This window comes from Symphalangus syndactylus, chromosome 18 (assembly GCF_028878055.3).
Source record: "Symphalangus syndactylus isolate Jambi chromosome 18, NHGRI_mSymSyn1-v2.1_pri, whole genome shotgun sequence".
NCBI lineage: Eukaryota > Metazoa > Chordata > Mammalia > Primates > Hylobatidae > Symphalangus > Symphalangus syndactylus.
Window position 1 is genome coordinate 21764793 of NC_072440.2, and position 27124 is coordinate 21791916.

Genomic DNA, 27124 nt, shown 5'->3' on the forward strand with positions numbered 1-27124 from the left:
CTCTATAAAAACTACAAACATTAGCCAGGTGTGGTGGCGTGCACCGGTAGTCCCAGCTACTTGGGAGGCTGAGGCAGGAGAACGACTTGAACCCCAGAGGCGGAGGTTGCAGTGAGCCGAGATTGCGCCATTGCACTCCACCCTGGGCAATAAGAGCAAAACTCTGTCTCAGAAAAAGATAAAATAAAAAAAAAATACAAAAAATTAGCCAGGCATGGTGGCATGCAACTACTCGGGAGGCTGAGGTAGAATAGCTTGAACCTGGCAGGCAGACGTTGCAGTGAACAGAGATCGTGCCACTGCACGCCAGCCAAACAAATAGGGTCATGCTGATGGCATCCAGGGCTTAGGATATGGACATGTCTTCTTGGGAACCACCATTCAGTTCCCAATAATAATTATCAAGCCAACGGGGAAAAAGAGCATACTGAAAAGCTTATTAATTCCAAGTGTGGGGAAATAATAACTGAACACCCATTATAGGCCAGGCACTGCACTGGGCACTCAAATAGCATTCTCATTTATTCGTCACCACTGCCCAGTGAGCCAGGTTCTGCTAACCTTATTTATTTTTTTTAGACGGAGTCTCACTCTGTCGCCCAGGCTGGAGTGCACTGGCGCGATCTCTTGGCTCACTGCAAGCTCTGCCTCCCGGGTTCATACCATTCTCCTGCCTCAGCCTCCCGAGTAGCTGGGACTACAGGCACCCGCCACCACGCCCGGCTAATTTTTTTGTATTTTTAGTAGAGACGGGGTTTGGCCATGTTAGCCAGGATGGTCTTGATCTCCTGACCTTGTGATCCGCCCACCTCGGCCTCCCAGTGCTGGGATTACAGGCATGACCCACCGCGCCCAGCCTGCTAACCTTATTTTATATACAAGGAACCAGGCAGAGATGTGAGGCAACTTGCAAGCAGGGGCTTCTAGTCCAAGTAACCACTACAGGGTGACAGGTATAGCATTAATACTGTGGGTAGGCAGGAAACCATTTAGCTCAGCTCCAGCAGCTGCCTAATGTGACCTTGATCAAGTCACTAACTACTGTGGGTTCATTTCCTCATCAATAAGATGAGGAATTACTACTAAACCTGAGTTGTAAGGTGTAAGTAATGTATATGGATCCCTCTTTGCACAGTTCCTGGCAGTAGGAGGTGTTCAATAGTTTCTTTCCAGGACCCAGCACTGCCACAAATATGTCATGAAAATTATAGAAGGTCATTTAAAGTTCATAGGATCTTGTGAGGCACAAACAAAATACTGAATGTGAAAAGGTCCTGTAAACTGAATATATTGCTTTATGAACAAGAGGGATTTACGAATTCAATTTAGGGCCGGGTGCGGTGGCTCACGCCTGTAATCCCAGTACTTTAGGAAGCCGAGATGGGCGGATCACGAGGTTAGGAGATCCGAGACCATCCTGGCCAACACAGTGAAACCCCATCTCTACCAAAAAATACAAAAAATTGGCCGGGCGTGGTGGCGGGCGCCTGTAGTCCCAGCTACTCGGGAGGCTGAGGCAGGAGAATGGCAGGAACCCAGGAGGTGGAGCTTGCAGTGAGCTGAGATCACACCAGTGCACTCCAACCTGGGCAACAGAGCGAGACTCTGTCTCAAAAACAAAAAAACAAACAAAAGAACTGAATTTAGGCGGGGCGTGGTGGCTCACGCCCATAATCCTAGCACTTTGGGAGGGCCAATGCAGGCAAATCACTTGAGGCCAGGAGTTCGAGACCAGCCTGGCCAACATGGTAAAACCCATCTCTACTGAAAATACAAAAATTAGCTGAGTGTGGTGGCACATGCCTGTAATCCCAGCTACTTGGCAGGCTGAGGCAGAACTGCTTGAACCTGGGAGGCGGAGGATGCAACAAACCGAGATCACGCTAGTGCACTCCAGCCTGGGAGACAGAGTGAGACTCCGTCTCAAAAGCATAAAATAAAAATAATTCAATTTAAACACTAACAACTGACGTATCCTGAAAGCATCAGGACACATGGGAAATGTATTACTGCCACAACCCACAAATTCTCTCCTACAATAATGAGACGACAAATCTGGCTCCAAAGATCCTTTACTGAGATCCACTTGAAACACTTCGGTCCTTAACTTATTAACTGAGTTGACAGGCTGATGGCTGATCTAGGTAAAGGTTTCACGGTAGCAAAAATACTTCCTGCCTATAATATATCAAAACAGGTTCCTGAATGCGTCTGAATGTCATCAAGGTCTCTGTCCCATCTTCTTCAGGGTTCGATTAAGCTAGAAGAGAAAGAAAAAGCAAAGTTACATATGGGGATTTTCCCAACCCCTTTCCTATAGTGTGCATGATCACTAGGTCAGATTCCCAGCTGTCCCTCTGAAGCCAAGAAAGGAAGTTTCTGATGTGGGTGTCCCCTATGTGTGTGCAAAGCCGTGACATTCATATGGCCCTGCACAGTTCACGCAGATTGTTCTTTTACCTGCCCTTCACGCTCAACAAACCCATACCCAACACTGCTCTATCCATCTGACATAAAAAGGATTCAGACTGGCCAGACGTTTCAAGGTTACTGGCTCAGTTAGGGGAAGAATCAGAAGCTTTGAACAGGATCCTTGTTAGAAGACAGCCCTAGCCCACCACCCTGACAGATGTGATCTAAACAGCCAGAAAGTAAAAAGAGCAGCAGGGCTGTTATGATCCTGCAGGAAGAGCCTGACCTCTGCTGGAGAACTCAAAGCACCAGGACACAGTAGCCCTAGCAATGGCCACAAAGAGAGACCCACACCCTTACAGTGTTTGGCCTGACTCACAAGACCTCTCCTAGGGCAAGACAAGGAATACACCAAGTATGTCAAAACAGAGCTTCCTGTCCTACAGCCTGCAGGAACTAGCCAGACCTGTCTAAGTTGGAAAACAATGCCAAATAGGGAGGGATGGGCAAGAGCAGGCAGTGAATCCACCCATATTAGGAAATACCAGGGAGGGAGAGGAGAGCTGGCCACCCGCAGAGGGAGATCTTGGAAAGAGATGCTCTGGAGAAGGCTGATGCAGCAATTCCTACAGGCTCAACCCCACTCCCCAAACCCCAAGCAGCCAGCCAGTCTAGCTTGAAAATTTAAAGGGCCAACCTCAAGCTTTCTTTTGCAGTGGCAAGATCTCTGCTCACTGTAGCCTCCACCTCCCAGGTTCCAATGATTCTCCTGCTTCAGCCTTCTGTGTAGATGGGATTACAGGCGCACACCACCACACCCAGCTAAATTTTTAAATTTTTAGTAGACACGAGGTTTCACCATGTGGCCAGGCTGGTCTTGAACTCCTGATCTCAAATTCAGCCTTCCAAAGTGCTGGGATCACAGGCATGAGCCACTGCACCTGGCCTCTTTTTCTTTCTTTTTTTTTTTTTTTTTCTCGAGACAGGGTCAAGATCCTCTGTTGCCCAGGCTGGAGGGCAGTAGGCTTTCTTAAAAACAGAAATGAAAAATTTAAAAAGGCCGGGCATGGTGGCTCATGCCTGTAATCCCAACACTTTGGGAAGCTGAGGTGGGCTGGATCACTTGAGGCCAGGAGCTGGAGACCAGCTTGGCCAACATGGTGAAACCCCATCTCTACCAAAAATACAAAAATTAGCTGGGTGTGGTGGCACATGCCTCTAATTCCAGCTATGCGGGAGGCTGAGGAGGGAGACTCACTTGAACCCAGGAGGCAGAGGTTGCAGTGAGCCGAGATCACGTCACTGCACTCCAGCATGGGCGACAGCGCAAGACTCCGTCTCAAATAAATAAAGAAATAAAAATTTAAAAAAAAGTAAATTCTCGATTCAGTTCCTAAACTCTGTCCTGAGCCAACAAATCCCTCTTCTCTCAGATCTCTCACCTCCTCAAATTTGTGGATCTGACGGATGAAGAAATCCCCGTAACGCCTGGCGACCTTGGTGTCTGCGATGTGGATCATGTCCTGTGGGGGAAAGCACAGTCAGGGAAGAGCAGCCAGGTGGAGGAGCAGGGCCATCTAACCCAGGAGCCACCATGGACTTGCAAGTGATAATGATGGTGAGTGTTAGATGTAAAGGCGGGGAAAAGACCACTGGAAAAACACCACCAGTTAACAGTAACTCACTCTTTCTAGACAGTTTTTCTTTTCTTTCTTTTTTTTTTTTGAGATGGAGTTTTGCTCTTGTCGCTCAGGCTAGAGTGCAATGGCACGATCTCAGCTCACTGCAACCTCTGCCTCCAGGGTTCAAGCAATTCTCTTGCCTCAGCTTCCCAAGTAGCTGGGATTACAGGTGCCCGCCATCTTGCCTGGCTAATTTTTGTATTTTTACTAGAGACGAGGTTTCACCATGTTAGGCTGGTCTCGAACTCCTGACCTCAGGTGATCCGCTCGCCTCAGCTTCCCAAAGTACTGGGATTACAGGCATGAGCCAACATGCCTGGCCAAGTTTATATATATATATTTTTTATCAATTCATTTGTACTTTTATTTTCTAGACTTTTTTTCTTGTCTTTTATTTTCTAGTCTTTTTTTTTTTTTTTTTGAGATGGAGTCCTGCTCTGTCGCTCAGGCTGGAGTGCAGTGGTGCGATCTCGGCTCACTGCAAGCTCCGCCTCCTGGGTTCATGCCATTCTCCTGCCTCAGCCTCCTGAGTAGCTGGGACTACAGGCACCCGCCACCGTGCCTGGCTAATTTTTTTTGTATGTTTTTAGTAGAGACGGGGTTTCACCATGTTAGCCAGGATGACCTCGTGATCCGCCCGTCTTGGCCGCCCAAAGTGCTGGGATTACAGGCGTGAGCCACCATGCCCGGCCTACTCTTTTTTATTTTGGGAATAAAGATGTTTATGCTGGCTGGGCACAGTGACTCACGCCTGTAATCCCAGCCCTTTGGGAGGCTGGGAGTCCAAGACCAGCCTGCCCAACATGGTGAAACCCCATCTCTACTAAAAATTAGCTGGGCGTAGTGGCGGGCACCTGTAATCCCAGGAGGGAGAGGTTGCAGTGAGCCGAGACTGCGTCACTGCACTCCAGCTTGGGTGACAGAGTGAGACTCCTCCTCAAAAAAAAAAAAAAAAAAAAAAAAAAGTTTATGCTCCTACACTGTTGATAAAATTGCAAATTGCAAATTAGTCCAATCTTTAAATTTTGTTTTTAGCTGAAAATATTTTGAACACCATTTTACTTTAAAATTTTCTATATCCTCTAGGTTAAGACCTAAAAACATTCTAAATCTCTGATAGGATTTCTTTCAAGTTAAGAATGAAGAGTCAAAAAGGAAAAAAAAAAGAAGCACTTTGCCAAAGACAAACCTGAACCAGCAACAGAGGAATAACAGTAAAACATGCAATTAAATAATAACCAAATAGCCAATTCTTAGGAGAAATGTTTTGTTAAACCACCCAGATTAGTTGAGAATAGCTAGGCTGGTAATTAAGAGGTGACAGACGGATGCAGAAGGCTACTATAATTGCCAAAGAACATATATATGTCAGGTATTGAGAAAAAACTAGGCCAGGCATGGTGGCTCACACCTGTAATCCCAGCACTTTGGGAGGCAGAGGTGGGCAGACTACCCGAGCCCAGGAGTTTGTATTTGAGACCAGGCTGGGCAACATGGTAAAACCCCATCTCTACAAAAAACACAAAAATTAGCAAGATGTGGTGGTGCACTCCTGTAGTCCCAGCTACTTGGGAAGCTGAGATAGGAGGATCACCTGAGTCCCTGGGAGTTGAGGCTGCAGTGAGCTGTGATTTTGCCACTGCACTCCAGCCTGGACAACTGGAGGAGTAAGATGCTATCTGGGGAAAAAAAAAAAAAAAAAAAGGCTTGACATGATCCTGGCAAGGGAGAAAGTTTTATTTTTATTTATTTATATATTTATTTATTTTTAGAGGCAGGGTCTCACTTTGTTACCCAGGCTGGATTGCAGTGCTAAGATCTTAGGTCACTGCAGCCTCAAACGCCTGGGCTCAAGCCATACTCCTGCCTCAGCCTCCTAAGGCAGGGGCTATAAGGGACTCTCTCCCATAGCTGGGACTACAAGTACACACTACCAAGTCTGGCTCAGTTTTCTTTGATTTATAAAAGCATGATTTAAAACAACATTGGAAAACTTCCACTATTGACGTGTTATTACTTTTGGCAAATCTGTTTGTATCGGGCTATCTAACTTATGGCAAAAACCAAGTCTTCCAGAAGCCATAAAAATGAAATGAGGCCGGGCGCGGTGGCTCACGCTTGTAATCCCAGCACTTTGGGAGGCCGAGGCGGGCGGATCATGAGGTCAGGAGATCGAGACCACGATGAAACCCCATCTCTACTAAAAATACAAAAAATTAGCCGGGCGTGGTGGCGGGCGCCTGTAGTCCCAGCTACTCGGAGAGGCTAAGGCAGGAGAATGGCCTGAACCCGGGAGGCGGAGCTTGCAGTGAGCCGAGATTGCGCCACTGCACTCCAGCCTGGGCGACAGAGCGAGACTCCGTAAAAAGAAATGAGAGTATTTATTTTAAAGCAAGATGAACTTTCAAAAACAAACTACCCAAACTGACCTAGAAATTCCACAACTAGATATATATCTGAAAATTAAAAACATATGTTCACACAATAACTTCTAGATGAATATTCACAGCAGCACTATTCATAAGCCAAAAAGTGAAAAAAGGAACAAAAAACCCCCCAAAACCAAAAACCCCAAATGTCCAACAACAAATGGATAAACAAAATGCAGTACATTAATACATGGGATATTATTCAGCTATAAAAGGAATGTACTGACACATGCTATAACATGGATGAAACTTGAAGACATGCTCAGTGAAAGAACCTAAACACAAAAGCCCATATATTACATGATTCCATTTATCTGAAATGTCAAATGCAGAGAGACCAAAAGCAGCTTAGTGGTTAGCCAGGGGATGGCAGAAAGGGGGAACTGGGGAACTGTGAGTGACTGCTAGTGGGTAGGGAGTTTCTTTTTGGGGGGACAGAAATGTTTTGGAATTAGACAGTGGAGATGGTTGCAAAACACTGTGAACATACTAATAACCACTGAATTGTTCATTCATTCATTCATTCTATTTATTTATGGAGACAGGGTCTCACTCTGTCACCCAGGCTGGAGTGCAATGGCGTGATCTTGGCTCACTGCAACCTCTACCTCCTAGGCTAAAGCGATTCTTGTGCCTCAGCCTCCCAAGTAGCTGGGATTACAGGCATGCGCCCCCACACTTGGCTAATTTGTGTATTTTTAGTACAGATGGGGTTTCACCATGTTGGCCAAGCTGGTCTTGAACTCCTGGTCTCAAGTGATCTGCCAGCCTTGGCCTCCCAAAGTGCTGGGATTATAGGTGTAAAGCATCACACCTGGCCGAATTGCACACTTTAAAATGGTGAAGTTTATATCTTGCAATTTTTTTTTTTTTTTGAGACGGAGTCTCGCTCTGTCGCCCAGGCTGGAGTGCAGTGGCGCGAGCTCTGCTCACGGCAAGCTCTGCCTCCTGGGTTCACACCATTCTCCTGCCTCAGCCTCCCGAGTAGCTGGGACCACAGGCGCCCACGACCATGCCCGGCTAATTTTTTGTATTTTTAGTAGAGACGGGGTTTCACCATGTTGCACAGGCAGGTCTTGAACTCCTGACCTCTGGTGATCTACCCGCCTTGGCCCCCCAAAGTGATAGGATTACAGGTGTGAGCCACTGCACTCAGCCTAAAATTATGTATTTTTAAGAACTGCTCAAAAAGTGCTATTTCCAACAATACATTTAGACCAAAATGCTTTTTCTCTTTTTTTCGAGACGCAGTCTCATCTCTGTCACAAAGGCTGGAATGTAGTGGCTTGATCTCAGCTCACTGCAACCTCTGTCTCCTGGGCTCAAGTGATTCTCCTGTCTCAGCCTCCCAAGTTGCTGGGATTACAGGCACGTGCCACCATGCCTGGCTAATTTTTATATTTTTAGTAGAGACAGAGTTTCACCATGTTGGCCAGGCTGGTCTCGAACTCCTGACCTTACGTGATTCACCCGCCTTGGCCTCCCAAAGTGCTGGGATTATAGGTGTGAGCCATCGTGCCCAGCATGCTTTTTCTCTTTTTAAAAAGTAGAGACAGGGTCTTGGTTTGTTGCCCAGGCTGGTCTTGAACTCCTGGGCTCAAGCAATTCTCCTGCCTCATCCTTCCAGAGTATTGGGATTATAGCTATAAGCCACTGTACCTGGCCCAAAATGCTTTCAAAAACAACTAAAAATGCAGGACATTAGAAAAAAATTTCCTTACAGAATCAAAGAGCTGACAGGATAGTAACAGAACATTTTGGGAAAAAAGAAACCATTCTAAGAAAAGCACAGAAGACCCCCTCTGCCCTATGGACATTTGCTGATCTTAGAAAACCTGGGCTGACAGCCGGGTGCGGTGGCTCATGTCTGTAATCCCAGCATTTTGGGAGGCTGAGGCGGGCAGATCACCTGAGGGCGGGAGTTCGAGACCAGCCTGACCAAGATGGAGAAACCCCGTCTCTACTAAAAATACAAAATTAGCTGGGCATGGTGGCGCATCCCCGTAGATCCCAGCTACTCGGGAAGCTGAGGCAGGAGAATCGCTTGAACCCGGGAGGCAGAAGTTCCGGTGAGCCAAGATTGTGCCATTGCACTCCACCCTGTGCAACAAGAGCAAGACTCAGTCTAAAAAAAAAGAAAAGAAAACAATTCTTTTAAAAACCTCATCAGCGCCTATAGTCCCAGCTAATCAGGAGGCTGAGACAGAAGGATTGCTTGAACCCAGGAGGCGGAGGCTGCACTGAGCCAAGATCACATCACTGCACTACAGCCTGAGTGATACAATGAGACTCTGTCTCTAAATAAATAAATAAATAAATAAAAATGAAAATCTCTTCAGACATTAAAATGTCCAGGTTGAACTTAAAAGTGCCAGTGAAAACTAACACTGTTCTTCAACCCACCTCCCCTCCTGAGAGGAAGCTACTGCTATGTTGCTTGCGTATCCTTCTGGAAAGAACTTGAGGCATACATAGGCATATATAAATGTATTACTAGCCACTCTGTAAAAACCTTACTTGTATTTTTTGTAATATACAAACCATCCAAATGTTAATCAATGGGAGAATGGATAAACTGCAGTACAATAACAACAGTAGATGCTGGACTATCACAGAACAACAAACATGAAGGCATCACTGCTACACACAATGGACGCTGACTCACTCCATTATAACGTTGAGCAAAAGAAGCCAGACTTAAAGAGTACATACTGTGTAATTCCATTATATAAAGTTCACAAACAGGCAGCACTGATCCAAGATGTTAGACATCAGGACAGGACAGGACAGGACAGGACAGGCGCAGAGGCCAAGGTAGGAGGATCACTTGAAACTAGCCTGGGCAACAAAGTGAGACCCTGTTTCTATAAAGTAAAAACTTAAAATGGGCTGGGAACAGTGGGACATATCGGAGTTCGAGACCAGGCTAGGCAACATGGCCAAACCCCATCTCTACTAAAAATACCAAAAATTAGCCAGTCGTGGTGACTTGCACCTGTAATCCCAGCTACTTGGGAAGATGAGGTAGGACAATCACCTAAGCCCAGGAAGTTGAGGCTGCAGTGAGCTGAGATCACACCACTGCACTCCACCCTGGGCAACCAGAGTGAGACCTTGTCTTAAAAAAAAAAAAAAAAAAAAAAAAAAAGAGAGAGCGAGCCGGACGCAGTGGCTCACGCCTGTAATCTCAGCACTTTGGTAGGCTGAGGTGGGTGGATCACGAGGTCAGGAGATTGAGACCATCCTGGCTAACACAGTGAAACCCCGTCTCTACTAAAAAATACAAAAAATTAGCCGGGTGTGGTGGCGGGTGTCTGTAGTCCCAGCTACTCGGGAGGCTGAGGCAGGAGAATGGCATGAACCTGGGAGGTGGAGCTTGCAGTGAGCTGAGATCGTGCCACTGCACTCCAGCTTGGGCGACAAAGCGAGACATCTTAAAATACAATAAAACACAATAAAATAAAATAAAAATAAAATAATGCCGGGTGCGGTGGCTCACGCCTGTAATCCCAGCACTTTGGGAGGCCGAGGCGGGCGGATCACAAGGTCAGGAGTTGGAGACCAATCTGGTCAACATAGTGAAACCCTGTCTCTACTAAAAATACACAAAATATTAGCTGGATGTGGTGGTGTGAGCCTGTAATCCCAGCTACTCAGGAGGCTGAGGCAAGAGAATCGAGTGAACCCGGGAGGCGGAGGTTGCAGTGAGCCAAGATCGTGCCACTGCACTCCAGCCTGGGCAACAGAATGACACTCCGTCTCAAAAAAAAAAAAAAAAAAAAAAAAAAAAAGCTTTGTGCAGTGGCAGTATGGCCAGTGAAGGTTATGTGAGGTGTGATTATTGCTAACTAAAAATAAAAAAATAAAAAGGCAGCAGGACAATGGCTTCCCACTTGTAAAGTACTCCAACAGTACACAAAGCACCATCCCCCTTTCTCCAACCTCATCCACACAGCCTCCTTTCTCAGGCCACTCAGGCATACTACAGCTGTCCCTTAAACTTACTGGCCTCACTCCTCTTCGGGGCCTTTGCTCTAACTGTTCCTCTGCCTGGAAGGCTCTTCCTCCAGATATCTGGTGAGCTATTTTTTTTTTTTTTTTTTTTTTTTTTGAGACGGAGTCTCGCTCTGTTGCCAGGCTAGAGTGCAGTGAGTGCCGTGATCTCAGCTCACTGCAACCTCCACCTCCTGGGTTCAAGTGATTCTCCTGCCTCAGCCTCCCGGGTAGCTGGGACTACAGGCATGCGCCACCATGCCCAGCTAATTTATTTTTAGTAGAGATGGGGTTTCACCATGTTGGCTAGGATGGTCTTGATCTCTTGACCTCATGATCCATCCACCTCGGCCTCCCAAAGTGCTGGGATTACAGGCGTGAGTCACCGTGTCCGGCCTTTGGTGAGCTATTAAGAACTCTCCACCAGATGGATCGCTTGAGGTCAGGAGTTTGAGACTAGCCTGGCCAACATGGCAAAACCCTGTCTCTACTAAAAATACAAAAATTAGCCAGGTGTGGTGGTGGCCTCTTATAATCCCAGCTACTCAGGAGGCTGAGGCAGGAGAATTGCTTGAACCTGGGAGGCAGAGGTTGCAGTGAGCCAAGACTGCACCACTGCACTCTAGCCTGGGCAACAGATCAAGACTGTGAAGAAAACAAAACAAAACAAAACCAAAAACACTACTCCCTCACTTCCTTCAAGTCTTAGCTTAGCTTAAACTTCACTTTCTCAACAAAGCCTGTCTGAACACCATTATTTGACACTGCAACCTGTGCCTCCCATCACCCATCTCTGCCTTCCTTTACTCTGCAGTGCTTGGCAACCTCTTATTACATAGTTTGTTTAATTATAACATCTATTGTTGGCTAGGCACGGTGGCTTACGCCTGTAATCCCAGCACTTTGGGAGGCCAAGGCTGGCGGATCACCTGAGGTCGGGAGTTTGACACCAGCCTGACCAACATGGAGAAACCCCATTTCTACTAAAAATACAAAATCAGCTGGGCATGGTGGCGCATGCCAGTAATCCCAGCTACTCAGGAGGCTGAGGCAGGAGAATGGCTTGAACCTGGGAGGCGGAGGTTGCGGAGAACCGAGATCGTGCCATCACATTCCAGCCTGGGCAACGAGAGCAAAATTCCATCTCAAAAAAACAAAACAAAACAAAAAACCATCTATTGTTTATCTCTTGTGTTTTTTTTTTTTTTTTTTTGTAAATAGAGAAAAGGTCTCACTACGTTGCCCAGGCTAGTCTTGAACTCCTGGGCTAGAGTGATCCTCCCACCCCGGCCTCCCCTAAAGTACTAGTATTACTGGCATGAGCCACCGCACCTGGCACCTTGTGGCAGCACCACAAGGGCAGGAATCTTTGATTTTGTTCCCCGATATACTTCATGTGCCCACAATAGTGAATGAAAGATAGTGAACACTTAATACAAGACCCCAAGCCCAGGGGACAGGCATACCTTATCAATGTAGAAGTCAACCTCTGAGGCTGACTGAAATTCACCATCCAGGGCTGAGATGCCACTGGTCCACACCAGGTTCTTCATCTTGTGTTTGAAGACAAGAAGCTGGATCCGGAACTCCTGCTCTGTGAGGTCCAGGAAGCCAGCCAGCTTGGCCACAGGCATGGTGGTGTAGAGCTTGAGGAAGCTGCGGATGGTTGAAAGCTGGGCCTGCTGCTGTACTTCATCGGAAAACACCTTCAGCTGCTGCAGGAAGGGCTCTTTGTGGTAGTTGGGGTGCACATTATCATAGTTGGGCACTACAGGTGACAGGAACTTGGGGCAAGAGTAACTGAAAAGTTCTTCATAGACTTGTGGGTCACCTTTCTGCATGCGCAGCATCTTGTCCCCGTATTTCTCCCGCAGCTGGAGGTGAATGCTCTCATCAATACGCATGGGGTACATCGTGAGGGCAATGGCCAGCAGCGCATGCATCTGCTCGTTCTGCTTGTTAATCTGGGGATGGGGTGGAGAGTGGTACCGGGTCAAATGAGACGGACTTCCTGAGGTCCCCACTGCCAACTGGCCTCACCATTCTCTGCACAGATCTTTGACTTACCCAGTTGACTCATACCAGCCATTGAACTTCCCCAACATCTCTTCCAATCCTCCCTCTAGATCTACTTAACTTCCATCCTAGCTCCAGATCCTCCTTAGCCATCTTCTGGATTCCTTACTGGCACCTCTGTCTTAGTCTCTCCAGTTTGTCCCACACATCACTAGCAGGTCAATCCTTTTACACCAGTCAGGATCGAGTTACCCAAAACCTTTGATGCGACCTTGATGATGACAGAATATAGACTAAATAGTAATGTGCCGTGCAACAACGTTTCAGTCAACAACTGGCCATGGGCCACATATAGGATGGTGATCCTACAAGATTATAATCCTGTATTTTTACTGTATCTTTTCTGTTTAGATACACAAATACCTTTGTGTTACAACTGCCTATGGTATTCAGTACAGTAATATGTTCTAGAACTTTGTAGCCAAGGAGCCATAGGCTATACCATGCAGCCTGGGTATGTAGTAGGTTATCCCATCTACGTTTGTGTAAGTACATTCTATGATGTTCACACAACAAAATCACCAAACGATGCATTTCTCAGAATGTATCTGCAGCATCAAATGACATAGGACTATACTTTACCTGGGTTAATGAAGGTTCTCAGAATCTAATAACCCAATTCCTACTACCTACTTGCCTTCCAGCCAAAACGGTTTATTGTGCTGCTGCATCACCACACTTTCAAGTCTCAACCACTTTGCTCATGATATTCTCTGCCTAGGAAGCTCCTCCCAATTCTTGAACCCATTCTTCTTCCCACCAATATCCACATCTTATATTAAAACACTTAGAACCCAGTGAACACTCAGCATATTGATGCTGAATAAATAAATGTAGGCACTGCTGGAGGATATAATTGAAACAAAAGATATTATCATCAAGTCCTTATCATCAAGATGTTAATGATCTGAGGTAACAGGCATCACAACAGAAACTCTTAGAGTACGCTAGCCATTAAAAGATCATTTTGGCCGGGCGTGGTGGCTCACGCCTGTAATCCCAGCATTTTGGGAGGCCGAGGTGGATGGATCACCTGAGGTCAGAAGTTCGAGACCAGCCTGGCCAAATGGTGAAACCCCATCTCTACTAAAAATACAAAAATTAGCTGGACATGGTGGCACGCCACTCGTCTGTAGTCCCAGCTACTCAGGAGGCTAAGGCTGGAGAATCACGTGAACCCAGGAAGCGGAGGTTGCAGTGAGCTGAGATCGCACCACTGTACTCCAGCCTGGGTGACAGAGACTTCGTCTCAAAAAAAAAAAAAAAAAAAAAAAAAGTATTAGCCAGTGTTGTTGTGTGTGCCTTTAGGCCCAGCTATTGGGAAGGTTGAGGTAGGACGATTGCCTGATCCCAGGAGGTTGAGGCTGACGTGAGCTGTGACCGCGTCACTGCACTCCAGCTGGGTGATCTATTAGTAGGCACAATCATAGAGTGCTCTACAGTCTTGAACTCCTGGCTTAAAAGTGCAATATTTTGGATGGTGTTTACCAAGGATGGTTGGCATAGGTGCCAAGGAGCCCCCTGATTAGAAAGGCCATTGATGGCAGGCAGAGTCCTCCTTACCATTTCATACTTGTACGTGGTCCTCTGGAACATGCTCTTGGTCCTCTGGATGTAGAGGAGGATGTTGGCGAAGACCCGGATGGCATCCTGGTAGCGACGCATCATCAAATATGCAAACCCAACATAATAGTATGTGGTGACCTGGCACTCTGGCACACGGGAATACATACTCTGTAGAAGGAGGTGAAACAAACAATCCATGAGTCCCAATTCATCCTAGATAGAACCAGAGGTAGAAACACCAAGAGTTTTCCCTGCAGAGGCCCTCAACTATCCAGAGGAAGCTCTGGAGTCCCAGAGTTTGAGAGCGGATCTTCCTATTCATCAATTAAGTTGTATGTTTTGAGGAATCCATTTTCTTAGCTGTAAACAAGAAGGTTCTGGATCAGGTAATCCCTAAAATCTCTTTCAGCTCTAAAATGCTATACATCTCAGTTCTGTTATTTTTCCTTGCTTTTTCAATTAAGTCCTTTTGGACAGGGAAGACAGAAACACATACATGCACATGAGCCAACCACCAAATAAAAAGTATCTGTAATATTTTTCTGTGGTTAGGAAGAACACAACAGCTAATCATGTATCAATGAACATACCATCTTAGAATTACATCTTTACTTAATTCTTTTGTTTTTTTTTTCTGGGACGGAGTCTTGTTCTGTTGCCCAGGCTGGAGTGCAATGGCGTGATCTCGGCTCACTGCAACCTGTGCCTCCCAGGTTCAAGTGATTCTCCTACCTCAGCCTCCTGAGTAGCTGGGATTACAAGTGTCCACCACCACACCCAGCTAGTTTTTTTTTTTTTTTTTTGTACTTTTAGCAGAGACAGGGTTTCACCATGTTGGCCAGGCTGGTCTCGAACTCCTGACCTCTAGTAATCCACCTGCCTCAGCCTCCCAAAGTGCTGGGATTACAGGCGTAAGCCACTGCGTCTGGCCTTCTCAATCCTTTAGCAAAATGTGAAGAGTAAAGAGCTGCCATGGGCCGGGCATGGTGGCTCACACCCATAATCCCAGCACTCTGGGAGGCCAAGGTGGGCAGATCACGAGGTCAGGAGATCGAGACCATCCTGGCCAACACGGTGAAACCCCAACTCTACTAAAATAAAAATAAAAATAAAAAAAAATTAGCTGGGCACGGTGGCGCATGCCCGTAGTCCCAGCTACTCAGGAGGCTGAGGCAGGGGAATCGCTTGAACCCAGGAGACAGAGGTTGCAGTGAGCTGAGATCGCGCCACTGCACTCCAGCCTGGCGACAGAGCAAGCTGCCATGATCATTCCATTTTGAAAACAGAGTAAGAAACTGTCGTTAACTACCAAAATCGTCCAGGTCCAGCTTTTTACCACAGCTGTTTGCCCAGTTTTAGTCTCAACTTTCTTTCTTTCTTTTTTTTTTTTCCTTGAGACAGAGTCTCGCTCTGTCGCCCAGGCTGGAGTGCAGTGGTGCAATCTCGGCTCACTGCAAGCTCCGCCTCCCAGGTTCACGCCATTCTCCTGCCTCAGCCTCTCCGAGTAGCTGGGACTACAGGCGCCCGCCACCACGCCCGGCTAATTTTTTGTATTTTTAGTAGAGACGGGGTTTCACCGTGGTCTCGATCTCCTGACCTCGTAATCCGCCCGCCTCGGCCTCCCAAAGTGCTGGGATTACAAGCGTGAGCCACCGAGCCCGGCCTTAGTCTCAACTTTCAATGGCCTGAGGGAAGAGTCCTCTTTCCTCCCCTGGAAATTTGTCCTAAGAGATCAGAGTGGTTCTCTAGAAACAGATATTCTGGCTCTGGCAAGAGGGGCCAGAGGCAACAGGCATCACCTTCTTGTTCAGTTCGATGTTCTCCAGCACCTTGATGGCCTGGTAGTAATCTCCTAACAGGGAGTGCAGGCGGAGAAGCCCGACCAGGCTGAAGTAACCAAGCATTTTGTAGAGGGAGTGCCGCCCATACTCCCCAGCCACACTCTCGGGGTCACCTGAAAGAGACAGACACCGTGAATACTCTGATAGGAGGCAGGTAAAGGCAGGCATACCTGACCTCTGAATGTTACTCAGTAGGCATCTCACCTACTGCCAGCCTTGAAAGCTTCCCTCAACTGGGAATAACTTCAAAGGAATACCAAGAAACAGCAAAACCAATCTTCTGCTAATCTTCAATTTACCAATATTTGCTTACAGGGTGGCAGTTCATTTTGCTTATTTTTTTTTTGGTTCCAACACATGAAAAGGCCCCTCTCATCAGTAAAATACACCCACGAAGACCCCTCCTTTCAGAAAGCACATGAGGTCAAAGCTATTTTCCTAATAACAACACTAAGATGTTACTTGCCCTTCCCACTGAGTTGAATTTTGCATGATGCAAACACTATGTTGGGTAAAATTACTGTCAACTTAAGCATAAATCAGGCAATGACACAAAATTGTACCAGTAGTCACTGTATTGCTTCTTGCCATGCATCTGCACTAAAAGAACTAGTCCTTAGCCAGGCATGGTGGCTTAGACCTGTAATCCCAGCAACTTGAGAGGCCAAGGTGGGAGGATTTGCTTGAGCCCAGGTACCATATCTGAATAACCAGAGTTTGTATCAGTTGTTTTTTTTGTTTGTTTGTTTTTTGAGACAGAGATCTATGGAAGTGCTACCGCATTTTGGCCTGGGTAACAGAGAGACCCTGTTCTAAAAAAAAGACAAAAAAAGAAAGAAAATTCTTTTTTCATTTTTACTTGAAAAAACAACTGATACATAGGCCAGGCACGGTGGCTCACGCCTGTAATCCCAGCACTTTGGGAGGCTGAGGTGGGCAGATCATGAGGTCAGGAGATCGAGACCATCCTGGCTAGGTGAAACCCCGTCTCTACTAAAAATACAAAAAATTAGCCAGGCGACGGCCGGGTGCGGTGGCTCACGCCTGTAATCCCAGCACTTTGGGAGGCCGAGGCGGGCGGATTATGAGGTCAGGAGATCGAGACCATCCTGGCTAACACGGTGAAACCCCATCTCTACTAAAAATACAAAAAATTAGCCGGGCGAGGTGGCGGGCGCCTATAGTCCCAGCTACTCGGGAGGCTGAGGCAGGAGAATGGCGTGAACCCCAGGGGGCGGAGCCTGCAGTGAGCCGAGATCGCGCCACTGCACTCCAGCCTGGGCGACAGCAAGACTCTGCCTCAAAAAAAAAAAAAAAATTAGCCGGGCGTGGTGGCAGGCGCCTGTAGTCCCAGCTACTCGGGAGGCTGAGGCAGGAGAATGGCATGAACCCGGGAGGCAGAGCTTGCAGTGAGCCCAGATTGCGTCACTGTGCTCCAGCCTGGGCAACAGAACAAGACTCCATCTCAAAACAACAACAACAACAACAACAACAACAAAAAAACTGATACACAACTAAGCGCAGCTCACGCCTGTAATCCTAGCATTTTGGGAGGCCGAGGCAGGAGTATCACTTGAGGTCAGGAGTTTGAGCCCAGCCTGCCCAACATGGTGAAGCCCCGTCTCTACTAAAAATACAAAAATTAGCCGGGTGTGGTGGCGCACACCTGTAGTCCCAGCTATTGGGGAGGCTGAGGCAGGAGAATCGCTTGAACTCGGGAGGCGGAGGTTGCAGTGAGCAGAGATTGTGCCACTGCACTGAAGCCTGGGCTACAGAGCAAGACTCTGTCTCAAAAAAAAAAAAAGGAAAAAAGGGCAGACATTTTCACAAAAATGAAGTAAACCTGTCACTCCTCAAAGAAAAGAACTGACAGTGTTTGCTACCTATAAAATAATTCAAAGGTTGGGCACAGTGGCTCACACATGAAATCCCATGAGTTCAAGATTGGCCCGGGCAACAAAGTGAGACCTTGTTTCCACTAAAAAAAAAAAAAAGAAATCAGCCAGGTATGGGGTGCAAACCTGCGGTCCTAGCTACTCGGGAGGCTGAGGTAGGAGGATCGCTTGAGCCCAAAAGGTACAGGATACAATGAACCATGATTGTGTCACTGCACTTCAGCCTGGGTGACAGAGTGAGACCCCATCTCAAAATAAATAAAAATTCAAGCTATTAAGCAAAAATTGAATTTGCCACTACAAACTCTATAGCTTACAAATAAATGCTTACCTGATGTCAGTGACAAAAGTAACAAATCTGACTTTTTAAAAAAATGTAATAAAATGTGTCAACATTTGGAAGATCTTTATAACTCAGAGAACCAATATTTTTTTAGAAATCACACATGGCCAGGCGCAGTGGCTCATGCATGTAACCCCAGCACTTTGGGAGGCCGAGGCAGGCAGATCACTTGAGCTCGGGAGTTCAAGAGCAGCCTGGCCAACATGGTCAAACTCTGTTCTACTAAAAATACAAAAATCAGCCTGGTGTGGTGGCGTGTGCCTGTAATCCTTCCTTTCTATATCCCTGGAGGCTGAGAGAGGAGAATCGCTTGAACCCCGGAGGCAGAGGTTGCAGTGAAGTGAGATGATGACACTGCACTCTGCCTGAGCAACAGAGCAGATTCTGTCTCAGGAAAAAAAAAAAAAGTCACACATGGATGTAAGGAACTCATTCAAATTAAAGAAGTGAACAATAATGTTAACAAAAGAAAAATTCACCAATACCGTTTCAGATTCCTCACTGCACCTAATCTGTATGAAACTACCACTGATTACTTCAAAGAAGTACAGGGTGAGTGTACTTCTATAAATGCTTGTGACCAGAAGTGTTTTGGATTTTGCAATTTTTATTATCTGCATATGCCTAATGAGATATCTTTTTTTTTTTTTTCCTGAGACGGAGTCTTGCTGCATCACCAAGACTGGAGCGCAGTGGTACGATCTCGGCTCACTGCAACCTCTGCCTCCCTGGTTCAAACGATTCTCCTGCCTCAGCCTCCCAAGTAGATAGGATTACAGGTGCCCATCACCAGGCCCGGCTAATTTTTTGTATTTTTAGTAGAGATGAGGTTTCACCATGTTGGCCAGGATGGTCTCGAACTCCTGACCTCAGGTGATCTGCTTGCCTCGGCCTCCCAAAATGCTAGGATTATAGACGTGAGCCATGGCACCCGGCCCTAATGAGGTATCTTAAGGATAGGATCCAAATCTAAACATAAAATTCATTTATTTTTCATATATGTCTTATACACACAGCCTGAAAGTAACTTTATTATAATCTTTTAAATACTTTTGTGCATGAGATGAAGTTCTGACTGCAACTGGTCACATGAGGTCGGGTGTAGAATTTTCCACTTACGGCATCATGTCAGTACTCAAAAAGTCAGATTTTGGAGCATTTCAGATTTCAAATTTTCAAATCAGGAATATTCAACCCATACATACTACTACATGGTGTAGTATCAAAGAAAATCCTCTCCAATAATCCTGGCACTTTTGGGAGGCCAAGGCAGGATTGCTTGAGCCCAGGAGTCCAAGACCAGACTGAGTGACACAGCAACACCGTCTCAAAAACAAACGACAAAAACTCCTTCCTTTCTGTATCTGTGTGAAGCCAGATTTTCCTTTTTTTTTTCAGACAAGTTCTCGCTCTGTGGCCAGGCTAGAGTACAGTGGTGCGATCTCAGTTCACTGCAATCTTTGCTTCCTGGGCTCAAGCAATCCTCCCACCTCAGCCTCCCGAAAGGCTGGGACTACAGGGGCACCCTACCCACCATGCTCAGCCAATTTAAACATTTTTTTTTTTGAGACAAAGTCTCACTATATTGCCCAGGCTGATCTCAAACTCCTGGGCTCAAGTGATCCTTCTGCCTAAGCCTCCCACAGTGCTGGGATTACAGGTGTGAGCCACAGTGCCTGAGCCAGATTTTCTTTATGTGCTTCAAACAAAAGAACACATTGCAACAGATTGAACGCAGAAGCAGAAATGAGAAGCCAGCTATTTCAGCCAGACAGAGAGATCTGCAAAAATGCCACTCTCCACTGAAAAAAAAGAAAAAAATTTTTTAAATATAGGTACATTTTGTGGTTCTCAATATTTTAACAGGGTAAAGGGGCTCTGACGCCAACACGTGTGAGAAGTGCTTATCTAAACAAAAGCACTGGAGACACAGTAGAAGTGTTTACAAATGCAAATCTCAATATGCTGATTCAGTTTGTTGGCCAACGACTCCCAAGCCCCAGAGCCCCCAGCATGAATACTCTGCTACTGTTTGTACTCAAGCACCTATAGTCAACAGACCACCACCTAAGACATGGTGACTCATCTGCTCTACTTGCAGTGATCTATTCATTTGGAACAGATGGCAAGCAGCTGGAAATTCGCAGGCCGTGGCTGTTGGCCTGCTGCACTCACCTCCGCTTGTGTATACCTCCAACTGTCGGTTGATGTTGGATTTGTCTACCAGGGAATGAAGGACATTGAGGACACTGTGAACATTCCAGATTTTGGGATTGGAACGAAGAAAGTCAATCTCCTCCTCTGACTTCTTGGCAGTCTTACAGCGGTACTGACTGAATGACTGAAACTGTTGAGGAAGAAAGGAAACATGCAGTAGTGGTATAAGCCCAAAGTGATCATCCATGTGCACAATGCTGAAAATGAGGCAATGCTCTGGCTCTGGACGGGACGAGGTGAGGGTGAGATGACCACTTCTCATTCTAAACCATTCTGTACACTGTTTTTCAAAGCCATCTTGACTAAACTGTGAATTTTGTTCATTGCTCAATGTTACTTACTACACAGGGAGGTAAAAATCTCTAGGATTAGAGGTAGTCTGTGGTAAAAACATCCAATCTGGAGTCAAACACAACCTAAAGTCACTTCTGTCTCTGGGCCTCACAGTGCAGTTGACCGGGCCACCAGAAACACCACAGGGGCTCTTGTACCATCTATTCAGATGCAGCTAGACCGTGGCACGCCCTGGGTTATGAGCAGTGATGTGGTAATAGGTATCTGCACGTGTGAGCCTTCCCTACCACACCTGACCATCAGTTCCCAGACTATGTCACCTCTACCACTCTCAACCAGAGTGGTCTGGCCAAGCACAACGAACACAGAGAAGACATGCCACAGGAATCTGTTTGGGACAGAAGTGGAATCTGTTTCCGACAGAAGTAGAACCTGGAAGCACTGCTGGCCTGGCTCTAGCAGTCACACAGATGGAACATAACAGACCTACCTACTCAATTTTTTTTAAGTTCTCTGTTGAATCCGGTGTGCATGAGGTTTGGAAATCACAGACCTAAAACCTAGGTCTTAGAAGGTCTAAGACTATTCTTCAACTCTTCCAGCAGGGATCAGAGGCTCACCCCTGTAATCCCAGCACTTTGGGAAGCTGAGGTGGGCAGATCACTTGGGTCCAGGAGCTCAAGACCAGCCTGGGAAACATGGCAAAACCCTATTGCTATAAAAAATACAAACGAATTAGCCAGGAATGGTGGCAGGTGCCTGTAGTCTCCGCTCCTAAGGAGGCTGAGGTGGGGGCATTGCCTGAGCCCAGGAGGCGGAGGCTACAGTGAGGTGAGGTTGTGCCACTGCATTCCAGTGTGAGTGACAGAGTAAAACTCTGTCTCAAAACACAAAAAATTATCTTCTTCTAGACTGTGGGACAAAAAGTTGCTAATTTTATAATATAAAAACAAACAATATGCCAGGCACGGTGGCTCACACCTATAATCCCAGCACTTCGGGAAGCCGAGGTGGATGGATCACGAGATTAAGAGTTCCAGAACAGCTTGGCCAACATGGTGAAACCCCAACTCTACTAAAAATACAATAACAGGCCGGGCGCGGTGGCTCACGCCTGTAATCCCAGCACTTTGGGAGGCCGATGGAGGCAGATTACCTGAGGTCGGAGGTTTGACACCAGCCTGACCAACATGGAGAAACCCCATCTGTACTAAAAATACAAAATTAGCCAGGTACAGTGATACATGCCTATAATCCCAGCTACTCGGGAGGCTGAGGCAGGTGAATCGCTTGAACCTGGGAGGCAGAGGTTGCGGTGAGCCGAGATCGCACCATTGCACTCCAGCCTGGGCAACAACAGCAAAACACCGTCTCAAAAAAAAAAAAAAAAAAAAAAAAACCCCACCAAAACAAAAATAGCCATGTGTGGTGGCGCATGCCTGTAATCCCAGCTACTCAGGAGGCTGAGGCAGGAGAATTGCTTGAACCTGGGAGGCAGAGGTTGCAGTGAGCTGAGATCATGCCCACTGCACTCCAGCCTGGGTGACAGAGCAAGACTTCGACTCATGGGGCAAAAAAAAAAAAAAAAGAATATCCAGAATATATAAAGAATTCTCAGGCTGGGTGCGGTGGCGCTTACACCTGTTATCCAAGCACTTTGGGAGGCTAAGATGGGTGGATCACTTGAGGTCAGGAGTTCAAAACTAGCCTGGCCAACATGGTGAAACCCCATCTCTACTAAAAATGCAAAAAAAAAAAAAATAAATAAAATAAAAAAAAAAAAAAAAAAAAATAAAAAAAAAAATTAGCGGGGCGTGGTGGTGCACACCTGTAATCCAGATACTCAGGAAGCTGAGGCAGGAAAATCGCTTGAACACAGTAGGTGGAGATTGCAGTGAGCAGAGATCATGCCACTGCACTCCAGTCTGGGCGAAAGAGTGAGACTCTCTCAAAAAAAAAAAAAAAAAAAAAAAAAAAAAAATCCTACAAAGAATTCTCATAATGCAATTAAAAAAGCAATCAAATAGAAAACAGGCAAAGAATAGTGATGATCACTTCAAAGAAAACAAAATTGACAATTAACATGGGAAATCAGAAAAGTATGATTTTTTTTTCTTTTTTCTTTTTTTTTTTTTTTTTTTTGAGACAGAGTCTTGCTCTGTCACCCAGGCTGGAGTGCAGTGGTGCAATCTCGGCTCTCTGCAAGCTCCGCCTCCTGGGTTCACGCCATTCTCCTGCCTCGGCCTCCTGAGTAGCTGGGACTACAGGCGCCCGCCACCACGCCCGGCTAATTTTTTTGTATTTTTAGTAGAGACGGGGTTTCACCGTGTTAGCCAGGATGGTCTCGATCTCCTGACCTCGTGATTCGCCCGCCTCGGCCTCCCAAAGTGCTGGGATTACAGGTGTGAGCCACTGCGCTGATTTTTTTTTTATTTTTGAGACAGAGTCTCACTCTACTGTCTAGGGTGGAGTGCAGTGGTGTGATCTCGGCTCACTGCAACCTCTGCCTCCCGGTTCAAGTGATTCTTGTCCCTCAGCCCCTGCGTAGCTGGGATTACAGGCATGCGCCACCACGTCTGGGTAATTTTTGTATTTTTAGTAGAGACCGGGGTTTCACCATGTTGGCCAGGCTGGTCTCGAACTCCTGGCCTCAAGTGATCCGCCCGCCTTGGCCTCCCAGAGTGCTGGGATTACAGGTGTGAGCCACTGCGCCTGGCCAGAGAAGTATGAATTATCATTTCTTTCCCATTGAACTAACAAAAATTATACAGACTGATAATATCCAGTATAGAAAACAGTTGCTCTTGGCTAGGCATGGTGGCTCATGCCTGTAATCCCAGCACTTTTGGAGGCTGAGCAGGGAGAATTGCTTTATCCCAGGAGTTCAAGACCTTATCTCTGCAACAAATTAAAAATCAGAACAGGCCGGGCGTGGTGGCTCAAGCCTGTAATCCCAGCACTTTGGGAGGCCGAGGCGGGCGGATCACGAGGTCAGGAGATCGAGACCATCCTGGCTAACACGGTGAAACCCCGTCTCTACTAAAAATACAAAAAATTAGCCGGGCGTGTTGGCGGGCGCCTGTAGTCCCAGCTACTCAGGAGGCTGAGGCAGGAGAATGGCGTGAACCCGGGAGGCAGAGCTTGCAGTGAGCCGAGATTGCGCCACTGCACTCCAGCCTGGGGGACAGAGCAAGACTCCGTCTCAAAAAAAAAAAAAAAAAAAAAAAAAAAAAAAAAATATCAGAACAGGCTGGGAGCGGTGGCTCACGCTTGTAATCCCAGCACTTTGGGAGGCCCAGGCGGGCGGATCACGAGGTCAGGAGATTGAGACCACGGTGAAACCCCGTCTCTACTAAAAATACAAAAAATTAGCCAGGCGTGGTGGCGGGTGCCTGTAGTCCCAGCTACTCAGAGAGGCTGAGGCAGGAGAATGGCGTGAACCGGGAGGCGGAGCTTGCAGTGAGCCGAGATTGCGCTACTGCACTCCAGCCTGGGCGACAGAGCGAGACTCCGTCTCAAAAAAAAAAAAAAATCAGCTGGGTGCACTTGTAGTCCGAGCTACTCAGGAGGCTAAGGTGGGAGGATTGCTTGAGCCCAGGAGGTCAAGGCTGCAATGAACTGTGATCACACCACTGCACTCCAGCCTGGACCATAAAGGCAAGACCCCCATCTCTTAAACAAACAAAAAAACCAACAGTTGCTCTCAAACACCGCTGGTAGTAGCACAATTTGATACAGCCCATTGGCGGGGCAATATATTACTATTTATTATAATTCAAAGTGATTGAAACGTTCTTTTATCTTGATTGTGGCATTGTACACATTTGTCAAATCTCATCAACTGTACATTGATACTGGTACATTTTATTGTATATTAAACTACACCTCATGGCTGGGCATGGTGGTTAACACCTGTTTTTCTTTTTGAGACAGAGTCTCGCTTTGTCACCCAGGCTGGAGTGCAGTGGCACAATCTCAGCTCATTGCAACCTCCACCTCCCAGGTTCAAGCGATTCTCCTGCCTCAGCCTCCTGAGTAGCTGGGATTACAGGTACTTGCCACCACGCCTGACTAATTTTTTTTGTGTTTTTAGTAGAGACGGGGTTTCACCATGTTGGTCAGGCTGGTCTCGAACTCCTGACCTCGTGATCCACCCGCCTCGGCCTCCCAAAGTGCTGGGATTAACAGGCGTGAGCTGGTGGCTCATCTCTACTTAAATAAAAAAATAAACTACGTCTCAGTAAGCTGACTTTAAAAAATTTAAAAAGCAAGTATCGTTCAATCCACAATTCTACTTCTAGGTAGTGATCCCTAAAAATATGCCTGTGTACAACATATATATGGATATTCACTGATTCACTGCCTGTAATTGTGGAAACTGACAACCCAAATGTTCATCATCAGAGGCATGGTATATCCATATCACGCACACTGCAGCAAAAGAGCAAGTCAGGTTTATGAAAATATGGTTTAAGTGTGTTAACAAGTCACGGTAAATGGCACAATAGAGTACATAACCATTTTTGAAGTGATCTCTCTTTATACAGTCATGTTTATGTAAGTGCCTGAGAAACGTCAACAAGGTGCCTTTCCTTCCAGACAGTAATTGATACCTCTGCAAAAGCAAGGAAGGCAGGCACTTTCACTATATCTGTAGTTTGAAAAAACAAAAACAAATAAATGAAAGAGAGTGGCAATGAAGAGCCCCCTACCCCATGTGGCATCTGCCTGGCCAGGAGGAAATACACCAGGCACTCACTGACCCTCACTGGACAGTCTTTGTTAGAAAGCACCGTAAGCCCCTTAATGACAAGACTGGCTAAGCCCAGGGAATTATGATTATCTTAAGAGGGATAAAGAAAACCAGCATGGATGATCCTTCTTCACTTGCTCTAAGTCAAAAGGATTGCTATTCATCTATAAGTATTCCAAATAAGAGGATGACACAAGCCAAGGAGCCAGAGGGCAAACAAGGCGGTTTGTGGCCTTTGCTATGAAAGGCACTGAAGCCTAATCTTGAGCAGGAAGCCTCCCTCTCAAGGAGCACTATGAAGGTTTCTCAGCTCACCACTTGTAACGTTTCAGCACTCTGTATACACAACGTCTCCCTGGTTCATGGAGTTCTAATAACACCTTTATTAAGATACCAATTTATCCTGAAATAATCAGAGCTATAGACAGAGCACAAAGGGGGAAAGAATTATATTTTGTCAAATTATATATATATATATATTTTTTTTTTTTGAGACAGAGTCTCACTCTGTTGCCAGGCTGGAGTGCAGTGGCACGATTTTGGCTCACTGCAAGCTCCGCCTCCCAGGTTCAAGCGATTCCCGCCTCAACCTCCAGAGTAGCTAGGATTACAAGCGCACACCACCACACCCAGCTGTTTTTTTTTTTTTTAGTAGAGATGGGGTTTTACCATTATGGCCAGGATGGTCTCCATCTTCAGACCTTGTGATCTGCCCACCTAGGCCTCCCAAAGTGTTGGGATTACAGGCGTGAGCCATCACGCCCAGCCTGTTTTACATTTTGTAGTCTCTATTTCTCGAACTCCTGGACTGAAGCGATCCTACTGCCTTGGCCCCCAAAAATGCTGGGATTATAGTTGTGAGCAACCTTGTAATCTGTATTTTTAAATAGAAGGACTGGGCTAAATAAGATGGAAAAGAATGATGATGACATTGAACATCATCACAATCAACAGGCAACATGTATTAATTATTCTGTGACAGACACTATGCTAAACACTTTATACGCAGTATCTCAGCAACATTCGCAGCAATCCCTGTTTTAGAGATGGGGAAACCAATGCACAGTGTGGTTAAGTAATGTGCCCACAACAGAACATGTTACCATTTTAAAATGGGCCAGTAGGCCAGGCGCAGTGGCTCACACCTGTAATCCCAGCACTTTGGGAGGCCGAGGAGGGCGGATCACCTGAAGTCGGGAGTTTGAGACCAGCCTGGTCAACATGGAGAAACCCTGTCTCTACTAAAAATACAAAAATTAGCTGGGCGTGGTGGCGGGCACCTATAATCCCAGCTACTGGGGAGGCTGAAACAAGAGAATTGCTTGAACCCGGGAGGCAGAGGTTGCAGTGAGCCGGGATAACGCCACTGCACTCCAGCCTGGGTAACAGTCAGACTCTATCTCAAAAAAAAAAAAAAAAGTCAGTAAACAGCAAAACCTGGCCTTTTACCCCCAGGCTACACAGCTGCTGTACTTTATTTGCATTTGGCACAGTTCTCATTCGACCTTGAACAGTTAACTCCTGAGGTAGGTGATATTCTCATTGTGATGAAAATGTTCTATTGTATTCTGATCGAGCATACACTTAAGTAACCACCACCACAATCAAGGTATAGATGGCTGG

The 27124-nt window shown here is 46.4% G+C and overlaps 1 protein-coding gene across 2 annotated transcripts in view; it reads right to left on the minus strand.

The window, feature by feature from the left end:
* Nucleotides 1–2054: 2054 nt before the first annotated feature.
* EIF3L (eukaryotic translation initiation factor 3 subunit L) overlaps nucleotides 2055–27124 on the minus strand; it is a 40920-nt gene continuing 15850 nt past the window's right edge. For both annotated transcript variants that reach the window (XM_055251779.2, XM_055251780.2), the window contains 6 exons: nucleotides 20413–20584; nucleotides 15958–16112; nucleotides 14156–14326; nucleotides 11983–12480; nucleotides 3855–3935; nucleotides 2055–2260 (listed from right to left, as the gene is read on the minus strand). In XM_055251779.2, the coding sequence (XP_055107754.1) occupies nucleotides 2222–2260; nucleotides 3855–3935; nucleotides 11983–12480; nucleotides 14156–14326; nucleotides 15958–16112; nucleotides 20413–20584 (1116 nt within the window). In that variant the 3' untranslated portion in view covers nucleotides 2055–2221. The remainder of the gene's footprint in view (nucleotides 2261–3854; nucleotides 3936–11982; nucleotides 12481–14155; nucleotides 14327–15957; nucleotides 16113–20412; nucleotides 20585–27124) is intronic.